This window comes from Centropristis striata, chromosome 17 (genome assembly GCF_030273125.1).
Source record: "Centropristis striata isolate RG_2023a ecotype Rhode Island chromosome 17, C.striata_1.0, whole genome shotgun sequence".
Taxonomy (NCBI): Eukaryota; Metazoa; Chordata; class Actinopteri; order Perciformes; family Serranidae; genus Centropristis; species Centropristis striata.
Genome location: NC_081533.1, coordinates 36,159,822 through 36,173,411, shown reverse-complemented (window position 1 = coordinate 36,173,411; position 13,590 = coordinate 36,159,822). Strand labels below are relative to the sequence as shown.

General features: G+C 39.1%; 1 protein-coding gene across 15 annotated transcripts in view; it reads left to right on the top strand.

The window, feature by feature from the left end:
- Positions 1 to 13,590, top strand: part of LOC131989923 (calcium/calmodulin-dependent protein kinase type II delta chain) — a 102,785-nt gene that overhangs the window by 52,778 nt on the left and 36,417 nt on the right. For 8 of the 15 annotated variants that reach the window (XM_059355293.1, XM_059355286.1, XM_059355294.1 and 5 more), the window contains exons 5-6: positions 2,430 to 2,495; positions 8,148 to 8,220. In XM_059355293.1, the coding sequence (XP_059211276.1) occupies positions 2,430 to 2,495; positions 8,148 to 8,220 (139 nt within the window). Of the gene's footprint in view, positions 1 to 2,429; positions 2,496 to 5,851; positions 5,925 to 8,147; positions 8,221 to 13,590 lie in introns of all 15 variants that reach the window. The other 7 variants (XM_059355287.1, XM_059355292.1, XM_059355290.1 and 4 more) reach the window with 1 other exon arrangement.

Sequence of the window (13,590 nt, the reverse complement as noted above, 5' to 3'; positions counted from 1 at the left end):
GGTCCAGGTTGTTGGTGAGGAGGACCCTGTACAGGACTTTATGTGGTCTGGTCTGAGCTCAGCCTTTTCCTGCTTCTGCTTCCTGTCACATTGCTGTCTGTTCCTGCTGCCTGCCAGCTGTTAGTCTCTGTATGCTACACTGAGTCATCATTGGGAAAATCATGTTGGCTAACATGTTGGTGACATTCTCTGATAAATAAAAAGCATGAAAGCACAAAGGATGCTGTCATACAATTCATGGACATGACCTTGATCATGTTTGTGAGCTGGAGGGTCGATATTGTAGTTATTATTATTATATTACCGTCCAGGCTGTATAAAGCTGAAAATGTTTAGTATGTCTTCAGGTTTGTATCTTTTTATATACATATATATAATCTTGCAATCATGGTCCCTGAAGGCAGCGCTAAATGTACTTTTTAACTTTTTGTTTAATTCTTGAACCTTTTGTTTTTCTCTTTCATTGTAGCCCTAATATCCTAGCTTCCTCTGTCACTTCCTTTCATCCTTCCTTCAGATCTCCCCTTTTTCCTTCCTCCCCTTCACACTTCCTACTCACTATGTCCTTCATTCCTCTACTCTCCTGTGAATTGGCAGCCACAAGGAAATGCTTTGAATGTACCATAAACACTGTGTTTAATACGACAAAGGGCAATAAAAAAGTTATTTTCTTGGCTAAAAAGACATCACAGGGATGAAGGCATTCCTGTTTTTTTCCAAAGGAAGAACCTTGCTGGAAGCATGACGAGGCTCAGCCACAGTGCTGTGATAATGTTTTAGTAAGATAGCATAGTAACGGATAGGGAGAACATGAGTCAGAGAAAACTATCAGTACGTTTACATGACACTTGAAAAATAACGAATTATTGCCTTAATCTGACTATAACTGGACAACTGAAGTACATGTAAACGTGTTAGTCCAACTAAAGTCGGAGTTCTCTAACTCAGATTAGGACACCTAGATAATGCGATTGGACGAGGATTTTTTCATCCAAGAAAGCTGGTCGCAGTAGCCGGTCCCATTAGCCGTTCGCATTAGCGTTCACATTAGCCATTCGCATTAGCCGTTCACATTAGCCATTCGTGTTAGCCGGTCCCAGTAGCCAGTCGCGTTAGCAGGTCGCACTAGCCGGCTGGTCGCAGTAGCCGGTCGCAGTAGCCGTTTACATTAGCCATTCGCATTAGCCATTCGCATTAGCCGGTCCCAGTAGCCGGTCCCAGTAGCCGGTCGCATTAGCCGGTCGCAGTAGCCGGTAGCAGTAGCAGTAGCCTGTCGCATTAGCCTGTCCCATTAGCCGGTCACATTAGCCGGTTGCAGTAGTCGGTTGCAGTAGCCGGTCACATTAGCCGGTCGCAGTAGCTGGTAGCAGTAGCCGGTCAGTAGCGACAGCACACAGTGTCGGACTGCCGTCAGTCGGAAAGGGTGCCATATTGCCATATTGACCTGCTGAAACATCGCATATCGCCACCTCGATTTTCTCAGTTGCATGTAAACTGGGACGAGGACAGAAGTCCTATTGGACGCCAAACATGTTTTTTTAAGCATAGCTGGATTAAACTGTGCATGATGAGTGAGAGCCAACAATAACACCACTGAATCAGTCACAACACCAGCGTCATTAAAAGATGCATGAAACTTCAATAGAGAACCCCTGAAGACTCTGAGGCTAAACCCTTTCCATGTCCTGTGGAAAACATTTCCACTCAGAGTATCTTCAGGGCATTCTCTGTGTTAGAGCAAACTGACCCACTGGCCCACTTTTAAAGTGTTTGAACATTTTAAAAGGCAACATGGTTGGTCAAAAGAGAGGAAAAAATAACACTCAATCTCGCACTTGACAAAATGAAAAACAATAAGCGCTTTCACCAGAGCCATAGAAACTGTTTTCACAAGTAAAGGATCTTCATGTATAAACCTCAATCATATGAACAGAATAAAGCAGAGCTGGTTTCAGATACTTGTGAATTGATTTCTGCTGTACATGTTCTCTGAGTAGAGATGTATAGTGCCATAGTATACATCTATTCTATTATACCTACTTCTACTACTTCAGTGTCTCTCCCTAGAAAAGCTCCCTGGCTTTTAACCATAACCTCATGGAACAACATGGAACTTCTTTCCAGCTGAATAAACAATGTCCACATACCGTATGACCACATCTGCTCAGATATATTATTCTAGTGATTTCACCATTCAGGCACAGGAGCACAACATCATTCTTCTGACCCAGCTGGTCTGAAAAAAAAATCTCTTCTGGGTGAGTTTTGTAACTCAGCAACATTATGGAGCCTTTTCCTTCCCCAGATGCAGAAATGAACATCTGTAATTTTACAGTTTACTCTTCTTTTCCACACATAAATGCATTTTCTCTCCAGCTCCTTTCTTCTCATTGGGTTGTTGTCTGACTCTTGGTTTGTCTCTCCTGCAGAGTTACCGGCGGTGAGTTGTTTGAGGACATTGTTGCCAGGGAGTACTACAGTGAAGCTGACGCCAGGTCAGTTTAATGTTGTATTCATGTTTCTGGGTTGACTGTATAAATGGGATAAATGTGGTCTACTTTGGCACCAAAGGCATATTCAAGCAGATGGAACAGTTAATAAAATGATTCATTGCGTATGTTATTTTGTGAATGTGAATTTTGACACAAACATGCAACCCTTCCTCATTATGCAGTGATCAGTATTTCCTGTTTTGCTGCCTTTGATTTGCCTTTAATTGCCAAAATGTGTCTTTCTACATTTCTTGTTCTAACTTTGTCTATGATTATGGATCTACTTTTTCCAATTTCACCTGCTGACTAGCTATCAAAAATCCACTCAAAAATAGAACCCTTTCTGCTGGTTATGGCTAGAAGTGGGAATAACAAAAAAGGTTATTGTGCAGAATATCGCCGTTATAATGACATAAATCATAAAAAAATAAATAATGCAAGTTGATTTATCAGATTCCGCCCCTTCTTACAGCCTCTCCTGTCCTCTCCTCTCAGCTCTGTGTAAACAGACTCTCAGTAAATATTTGTCATGTGAAGTTCCTTTCAGCAGAATCAATCAGCTTCACAGTGTCACTGAGGAGCTGGATTTAATGTTTTTAACGGCATCTAGGTTTGTTTTAGCGATTTTTAAAATGAGATGTAGAATAAATAGATTTTTTACAGAAATATCACAATTTTAAGCTTCATTTTGGTTACTTTTTCTAACTTTCGTAACTGATGATCTGTTCAAGGACTGTCGGAAAGTTCATACTTTTTAAGATGATGCCTGTTACAGTTTTCTTTCTACGATAAATGGTGTTTTTGGCGAGCACTTAAAGAAAACATACGTTTCAGATGGCTAACATGTTCTTAATAGTTTTGAAGGTGTTCAATTAGATTTTTTCCGTTAGCAAAATGGAAGTTTAACTTTGACTTGATGGAGCAGTGCCAATACAAATATTATTTTTTCTTATTTTTATGTCCACCTTATGAGACAATTGTTTATTCATGCAAACAAAGCCAGCTTTAGATGGAAAGAATTTGGATTCTGTTTTTTAGTGGATTTCAATGATTTGTAAAATTGTTTTTAAACGGGGTATCTGAAGGAGCTTTGTAGATTTAAAGACCATGCATGTGTCCTTTTGTATTTTTCTCTATTTGTCTACCTAAATTAAAGAAACAGTTCAACAATGTGCTTTCTTTCCAAGAGTGACATGTGACGTGTGGTGAGCTTAGCTTAGCATAAAGAGTGCAGAAAGTGTTTAAATATGCAGCTAATCATTGTCCTATTAACATTTCTATTTTTGTACAAGATAAAAGGGAAACTATTTGTGGATCTAGTTAATAAATAAATCCTTCTTCCTCCTGTTCAGCAGCTGGTGCAGTGACTGTGTCCAGTGTGGTTGCCATGTTTAGTATACGTACCAAACAGGCGGCAATCTCCGTGCCTGAGCATGGAAGCCACCAGGAAGTGCATAAAGCCTGCAATTCACCGAAAATTCCAATAGGGGGCGCTAAGTTTGGCTGCAAAAGAAATCTGTCCATTCATTTCAGTGCTAAATTTGAAAACTTCTCACTTGATTTATTACCTCAGAAACATTTTTCAGGGACAACATTATGGTCTCAATCGCTAGTAAAAAATCTTCTTCAAGACAATTTGATGTCAATAGTTCTAATAATGGCCCCATTTAGAAGAAAATAGAAGATAAAGAATCATATGATTTGGGGCGGGGCTACCTTTGATTGACAGGTCACTGACAAGGCGAGCCGTCACCAGGAGAGAAGTAGAGCGTATCCACGGCAACGTGTCAATAAAGTTATATAGAACGTTATATAGATAGAAAAGAGGACGTTTAGCGGTTTGGTCTCATAACTTTGACCCTTTCACACTATATTTTCGCTTAATGACAGTTTATTTGAAAGTTTTGTTCAGTAAAATGTCTTGTTCAGCGTGTGGTTGGACTAACAGACACTCCAAGGAGTCGCTGCTCAGTTTTCTGAGGTCAGGAACATACATTTTGTTTTGGTTTTTTTGCTAGCCATAACTAACATCCCAGTTAATGCTCCAGTTAATGCTAACATGAATTAGCAGCGGCTTCTCTCAGTCGGGTTGCCGGTGTAGAGAGGCTGTAGTCAGTGTCGTCAGATCCCTCGCGCTCTGCCACAGTCCAATTATGGTCTGCTCCGCGTATCGGAAACATGATGGCGACGCAAGATGGCGACGAGTGTAACGCTGAACTCGAGGCTTCCAACGGGCAGTCCACAAACCAATGGGTGACGTCACGGTGACTACGTCCATTATCTATATACAGTCTATGGTACCAAAGCCTGAATTTACTGAATTATACCTGGAGATGCTGCGTGGTAGGGGTGGGCGATATGGCCCTAAATGATTATCACAATATTTCAGAGTATTTTTGCGATAACCATATACTTGACGATATTAAAAAAACCTGAAAAATATATAGAAAATGATTTTTTAGCCTGTATAAATAAATAAATAAAAAAGATTTGGTGCCTCTCACCATTTCAATGTCACTATTCCATCATATACACTGATCTTAATCATTGCATATTTTAATGAATTATTGTAAACTGTCCTCTTATTTTGAAAGCTGCCATTGTTTAGCAACAGGAAGTAATAGTAGCTTTTTGTGATTAAAACAACTTTAATTGTTAGCTAACGTTAGCTCGCGGATAATGAATGGCACAATGCAGCAGTGTGTTTGGACTCTGACGGCCCGGACAGACTGATAGGATTTAGTTCGGCTCGCAGAGAGATGATGTGGGGACGGGACTGATACATTACAGACAAGTTGACACAACGCAAAACAACTTTATATCATGAACAGTGTAAATATACTTTCAGTAGCTTGTAATGTGACGTTAGTGCAGCACATGAGACTATGACGGGTCACCACAGTCTGGGTCATTAATGGGAACCCTTACGCCACAACGTCAAGAAGTAGGAATGTTGCCAATATCATGATATGCAGTTTTTTTACCCATAAAACAAATATACCGGTATAATCGTGAACGCTACGATATGGCACACCCCTACTACGTGGCTCTGTTCAGAAATAACTTCCCTTCAGTCTCTAGTCTTTGTGCTCACTGAGTCCTGACTCCAGCTCTGTAATCAACAGACAGAGATTGGTATTGATCTTCTTCATGACACTCTTGAAAAGAAAGAAAATCATCGTGTTTCCCAGAATGTTGAACTCTTCCTTCAGATATTGTTCCTTTGTCCACCAGGTGTTGTTATTCATGTGTTTGGTGTGTTCTGTCAGCCTGTTCTTGTTCTGTTGTTTCCTGACATTTACCTGTTCTCCCTCTATCTCTCCTTTTTGCTTCTGGCCTGGTCTCTCTCTCCTCCACAGTCACTGCATACAGCAGATTCTAGAAAGTGTAAATCATTGCCATATAAACGGCATAGTGCACAGGGACCTTAAGGTTAGTAAGTGACAGCAGTAACAGCTAAAGAAAAGGCCTGCCCACCTGCGGCACCTTGCTCGCTCCTCCACTGCCTGATCAATCCAACAATTAACCTTTCACTGAGCGCCGCCTCCTCCAAAACCACACCTCCTCCTCCACCAGCCACCTCTCACTCTGACTGTAGTCACCTGCTGCAGGGCGTGGTGGGCAGGCTGGCTGGAGAGGAGGCAGTAGGTCTTGTAGTATCGGGGTAGATCTCATAATGGCCGCCCTCCTCTATGCCAGGGCACAAAGTGCATGTAGCATCTGTCCAACACCTGCTCTGACACCACTGAGAGGCTGGAGCCTGGGGAGGGCTGGGAGGAAAAGGAGGAAATGATCTGTGACTTCACATACCTGGATAAACATGACATTACCATCCCAAATGAGGAGTGCAGTAGTCAGAACCACTTTATTAGTCCCTTGAAGGGAGATTTGTTTTGCAGCAGGACACACAAGACAAAGTACACAACGATAACATAATAAGACCCAATAAATATCTAATAAAACACAGTCAAAGAAACGCCATTCGCATATATAAAATCACTGACACGTGTTCCACAGCTTTGGGTTTTATTGTCCTAAACACTGATCATTAAGCCCCATTGGGTCAACATAATGAACAAAGATAATTCAGATAAATTAAGTACTTGATATCAAGGTTATTATAGTTAACGGAAACTAACGACATAACGAAAACTAGAATTTAAAAAGCATTTTTGTTAACTGGGATAAAAATAAAAATGAGAGTTAAAAAAAAATTATAACTAACTGAAACTGTATTGTGTGGTTACAAAACTAACTAAAATTATAGTGAAAATGTCCTTGGTTTTCCTCTTTGTCAACATTTTCCATACATGATCCAGTGTTTCTATTTATCCTGCTGAGTGTGTGTATTCCTGCTTTGTGGCGAGTTAAATTACCGTAATGAACCATGTCGGCTATGAAGAGAAACTTCTCAGGTTTCAGAAAACATTGGAATTTTACCGGTAGTGCAAACTGTTTAGTTGTTATGGTACTATGGTTACAAATCAAATTTTTTTGCAGAATACATGTAGGGGAAACACTGCAGAATCCTTTTTGGTTGATATGAAATGTATTTATTTAGTTCCAACCAAATATCTGCTGGTCAGTGAACATGCAGGAACACATGGTAACACTCCAACCAAAACTCAAAACACCAGAAACTGTAAGAGTTAATAACCTTATTGGGCCTGAGATGATAAACCAAAGGAAATAAAGGCAAAATGTATTATGACCTCTTCGAATCTGGCACCCAACACATAGCCCATTACAAAAAACTAAAACTAATAAAAACTAAACTAAACTAGCAAACCCACTCTAAAACCAAAAATTAACTATGAAATTAAAACTAAAACTAATGAAAAATCCAAAACTATTATAAACTTGCAACACAATCATGACTTTGTAGTTTTATCCAAGCCCAGTAGTAGTTTTTATATCACCTGACCTAAAGTCCAGTTAGTTTGATTAGTGTGGAGCATATTAGGGCGCAGTTTGTCCAGCATCAGGTGTGAAAACTAGCTATACAGCAAAACACAGATATATAGAAAGCAATGTCATAAACATTCCACTGTGTCATTAACCATGGCCTCAGAAGGATCTATCTGTATAATGAATACATTTAATTTAATTTAAATAGAAAATGCCGTAGGGTTAGTCTATTCCAAACTGTCTTCTTCTTTTATTTTCAAGTCCAGTCCCAACTCTCTGCTGGTGACATTAGTGAAATAGTTTCCAAATAAATTCCATTCAGTTATTTTGACAGAATAAAGGAGTAAAACCTGTTGCTGGTTGTCAGCACTAAGCCACCAGAGTCACCAGCCTCCTCCAGCTCCTCCTCCTCCTCAGAGTCCAGCCTCCAGCTAGCCAGGGGCTAACACCACTTTTGTTTGGAGACTCAGGAAGAGACTTGGCCATGTTGTCACAGTAGAAGACATTACAGCTGTGTTTGTCTTGTCTGGGCCTGTCACACCAACCAGTGGGGGACCTTAGCTGCATAAAGAAACATTTTGGACATTGACTAAATGATCATTCAGCCAAAAGGGGCTCAGTGTCACATGGCTGTCCAGGCTCCACTAACATGGCCAGCAGCTTCCTGAGTGTCAAAGCAAGCTCTCAGCCACCAACAGTGAGTGGTAGCTTGTCACTAACCCATGGCCCCCTGGTGTTTGCATGCAGTCATTGCATTCAGCAGATCCTAGAGGCTGTGCTCCACTGCCACCAGATGGGCGTGGTCCACCGCGACCTCAAGGTAAGTAGACACTTTGAAGACCAAACAAACAGATTTTCTCTTTTCCTTCTTGTCCTGTGGCTTACCTGTCCTCCATATCTGTCTCTCCAATGAGTCTCCTGTTGGATTCTTCTTCATCACATCAATAATTCTACCTTGTTAGTTCTTCAAACAACACCATTACTTTCTGACTTCAGATCTTCAGGGTCACTGAGCTCTGAGTAGGCGGTCCACTTGCAACCCACAATGGCTTTAGAAAAGTGTTAATGAGCCTGAAAATCAGGCTGGCATCCAGCAGTTACTGCAGCTATAAACAGCAGTGTTTCCTCATATGGGCCTTGGTAACCCTTTAATGCACAACATGGTCTAAAGTGACCCGACTAAGTTTTTATGTTCTATATCTTTGCAAAAATTAATTTCATTACTCAGTATTGCAGGTTTTTCCTCAAACAACTTGTTTTTGTTCATCATACATCCTAATTTTTTGTTTTCATTTCTTACATTTTGAATAAAACCCTTTTTTTATCACTACGCTTCTAATGCAGAATGTCATTTTTGCCCCATGTTGTGCATTAGAATGTGTTTATATGTTGTGCATTAAAGGGTCACCAATTCCCCAATCACCAATTTAAAAGCTGATAAAGAAGACACAAATATTAACTATACTATTTGGTTAAATTGGTGTTTTTCCAATGGAAATTATTATTTGGTGGCTCTAATAAGGTGAGATCAGATGTTAAAATGTGATTTTCCAATGTAATCTGGTGTTCTAACAACTCTTTTAAAGTTAAACCTTAAAAATAAGACAACATAGTTACTCAAATTGTTCATTTAGTGAATCACTTTTTGTATCACTACTCTTCTAATGCACAAGGTCATTTTAGACCCATGTGTGTAAACTTGATGTAATAATACAAAAACTATTTTTCTTCATAAAGTATGGAAGGAAAGAAATGGATATAATGATCCGTTGTAATAATAAGCATTAAATAACATGAGAAATGAATGCACAAGGTCATTTTTGACCCATGTTGTGCATTAGAAGGTGTTTATATGTTGGACATCAAAGTTTTAAAAAGTCACATGTGTATCGAGACCATGGGCTGTTGAGTTGGGAGTTAATATAAAAAATCTTTCACGATTTTATGTTAAAAAAGAAAGAAAAAAAAAAAGAAAGAAAAAATTATATATATATACACATATGTTTCCAAAGACAAGAAAATACCTATATACTTATAATGGCATTACTATTATGTACTCATTATAATAACTATGACTCTAGAAATCCATAGTTTACACTTTTTTTATTTCCTTGTCATGAAAGATGAAATGCTACCATTGGTTCTTTGAAATTGACTTGGTGTCCCCAAAAGGACCACAAAAGGACAAAAGAAATTATTTTTGTTGCATTTAAACTTGTTTTTACTCTCTAGGGAGTGTGCTGGGCAATATGAGCGAAAGCTTTTTTCTCAATATCAGTCAGTTATAAGTTATTAAGTAATTAAATAATCATGCTGTATTTTTGCTGTATCATAAAATACACTTTCCTTGACTCCCATAGCAGTTTTTGGCTGCATTTTGTAGAATTGTGTACCTGGAGGAATGATTCATGACTGGTAGAGTTGAGATGTACTGGAACACCAGCTGGTTACTGGCCCATTAAACTCCTATTGAGGCACATAGATGCAGTACAGGGTCACGGTCCGTTAGCCAGATGGACTATCAGGATGTATCTGAGTGAGGTCATCATGTCATCATGGTCAGGTGATTGGGACAGAAGTAAACATTAAAGTAAACATTACCTCCAGTGGTCCCCATCTCTCAAGCTGCTTTTCTCACAGTGGTTTGTTTCCAAAACTCTGATTTGCTTACCAAATGAACCAGGTGTGTCTGAGGTTTGGTTGATGCAGCAATAATAAACTCAGATTTTGCATTCGCTCTCTGCATGCTCTGATTGGCTGTTGCCAGGCAGCTGCTACGGCTCACTGCAGAAACACAAAGACCAAATACAACCAAAACAAATGAGCAAGCTGCAGAGCAGAGGCACTATGGAAAACAGTTGCCACATTGTGTGCATTCATGTAATTACATTTCACAACATCAGTGTAAACCCAATACATAAAACTCTCCCCAGTAAAGCAATGCATAGGGATCCTTATAGAGGTCTTGTAAAGCTTTATTGTTTGTGTGAAGAGTCTAGACACATAGATATTTTGCATGTTGTCATCTACTTTTTGTAGAGTAGTAATGGCGCATTCAGACCAACTTTTAAACAGCCCCACTTCCTAATTTAGTTTCTACATGACAGTTTGTTTTTGATCTTGGGTCTGTGTGCAACACTAGTCTCAATTTAAGACTACTTCCTCTATTCAACAACTATGGTGGCCCTGAGAGCTTATCGCCCTGCAAACAGATGCAAAACAACATCCTCAACAACTTAAAGACACATACACAGCATTTAGAAACATTATCCAACTCCTCAATACAACTTTGTGACATGCGCAACATCAAGTTACAGAATTGTAGCTATAACCTGATTACCTTGGTTCAAAATGATTTATTTTAATTCTACTGTAACTAAAAGAAATATTCACTATTTGATAATAATAACGTAGTATTGCATCAAGTGGATTTAACTTAAGGCTGGTTCTCTATTATTATTATTATATCTCTATCTATTATAGATTTTATACTTGTTCCACCCTTGATCTTTCCTTCGTGGGGAACTACCAAATCCTCCCATGTACCTTATCCGAGTGGGGCAGCAGGAGTACAGTGCTAGTGGTTTATATCACACTGAGGTACTGCAGGGATCTATGCTTGGTCTCCTTAACTTCTCAGTAACCGCGACATCCCTTGCTAGATTATACACTCAGCTGGTTTTCTCACCAGTGCTGCTGATGACACTCCGCTCTATCTGTCCTCCCGGCCAGACAGCCGTAGTGTCTCCACACAAATCTCAACCTACCTCAGCAAAATCACAGAATGGATGATGATGATGATAGACTTCTGGTCCATCCCATCCCAGCCTGTCCATCTGTTCAGCACAACAATATCATCCGGCTCAGCTCCACCTTACTCTCTCCAGCAGAATCTGTGCATTGTAATGGATGATCCACTAACTTTAACCGAGCATGCTGCATCACTGTATAACACCAGTAGAATCAGGTCTCAGGGAGGGAACGAGTCACCATACAATCAGTTCCTCTGTTTAAATTACACAAGGACCTACCTGTTCTACCTGTCTTCACCTTATATGGAAGGAAGAACCTGAATAAATGGCAGATGCCAATGCTTCCATACACACCCAATGAATGGTTGATGAGAATGGAAGTGTTGTATCACCAGACTCTCTTTACTGCCATCACCAAACACCAAATGAGGTAATACGTTTTGGAAGAATGATGTTCATCCCTTAAGATGAGTTAGGTCGAGGGACTCTTAGAACATATGAGAAAAATATGAAGCTGTCCTAGAAGTGGAATTAGACGATACTAAGGCACTTTTAATTTGCAGTTTAGTGTCTAACTCACAATGTACTTTTCTTTTATCATCTTTAATCTTGTCAGAAAGAAAATCCCAGTACTGTGCCAAGTAACTTGTTAGATAATCTGGGTTATTCTTTTTTGAATTAGGGCTGGGCGATATGGACCAAAAGTCATATCCCGATATATTTAGGCTGAATATTGATATACGATATACGTCCCCATATTTTTATCGCAAAGTCAGAGCAAATGTTCACTCAAAGTCAAATATGACATATCACAAGTAGTTTTATTGAAACCGTTTATTTAAGTGAACATAAATACTGTATAACAACAGGAGAACCTTTTTTAAAAAATCAAAGCTCCAAAAAGTGCACATTTAATCGTATAATACCTTAAATGAAAATAGCCTATGAAATAAAATAGTCCAATCTTTTTCTGAAATAAATAAAGAAAAAGAATAACCAACATTACAAAATAACTAAATATGACAAACCCTAGTAAAGGCAGCATTTATATATAAAGAAAGGTGGGGGAAATAACTATATCGTTTTTTTGATATGGTCTAATTCCATATCACATTTAAAAATATATTGATATATATTTTTATATCAATATATCGCCCAGCCCTACTTCAGACTGAGTTAAAACTCCAGCCTGGTTAAACAGTAATTCTATTTACATAGTGACTTGCAGTATTACAGAACTTAATTACATCTTTTACACATCAGCAGCGAGGAGGGATTGTAAATCCTAATCAACCTGATATGAACTGTACACGGTGCATGAATCAGGGACCCAGTCATGTATCAGTTTCATGTGTACACCCAGCAAACAGTGTCAAGGTGAACTTACAGTCCATTATGCTGATACGCCAGCCTCAGTCAGCTGGTTTGTGTCTGATCTGGCCACATCCTGCACATTTCCATCAGTGAAATGCTTTCTAGGTAATATTTGTATTCAGCATGTTGTACCTTTGACTGTGTTTGCATGTGCGGGGCTGTTGTAACCTTATCTGCAGGCCTGAACCGCTCTAGGTAATAATTAAATCTACAGGATTAGCCCTTTGAAAGAAGAAATCAATGACACATCAACACACTGGGCACCCTTCATCTATGTGAAGCATTTTATTTGGCCCCTTATCAAATCTTGTTGTGATATAGAAGAGTCTGCCTGTTAATGAACAACTGTAGCAACAGTTTATTACAAGTAGTCCTGTGTGTTACATATCACATTACAAATTAAATGGGTCTTTTATCACTTCAGCCGAGGTTGACTGAAATAACTATTGCAGAGTAAGTTGGAAGCAAGCCAACAGATTATCTAAAGAACAATGTTTGGTGGTAAAACAGGAAGTAGGCCTCGGTTGAACCAGGAAGTTGGACTGTAAAGTGTTATAGATGTTAGCAACAATCAAGACTGTCTACCCAGACGGGTTGCCGAAAAATGTTGTCACAGTAGACCATTAATTTGGGGAGTCAAATGTGAACTGATAGAACTAATGGCCCAAACAACCTTTCACTGCAAAAACAAACTGACAAAAAATAAGAATTAAATAACTAGAATTAAGCAAATACATGCAAAACAAGTACAATTATCTGCCAGTGCAGTAAGTACATTTTTCTTTGTAAGAATTCTTTAAATAAGTTAAAAAAAATATCTAGGCACTGGAAAAACCAACGATGTCTTGATATAAGCCAAATATACTTATTTTGAGCAATTGTGGCCTGAATCGCCCAACTGTAGTAACATTAAAATAAGACAGAAATACTTGAAACGAGCATGTTTTGGTGGTAGAAAAGGCTTTTGAAACATCATTCAACCTACATGCAACTAAAACTCTCAACTGGATCCAATATTTTAGGTAAAAACTCACCATATTCAACAGTTGAATAGCTTGAAAAGC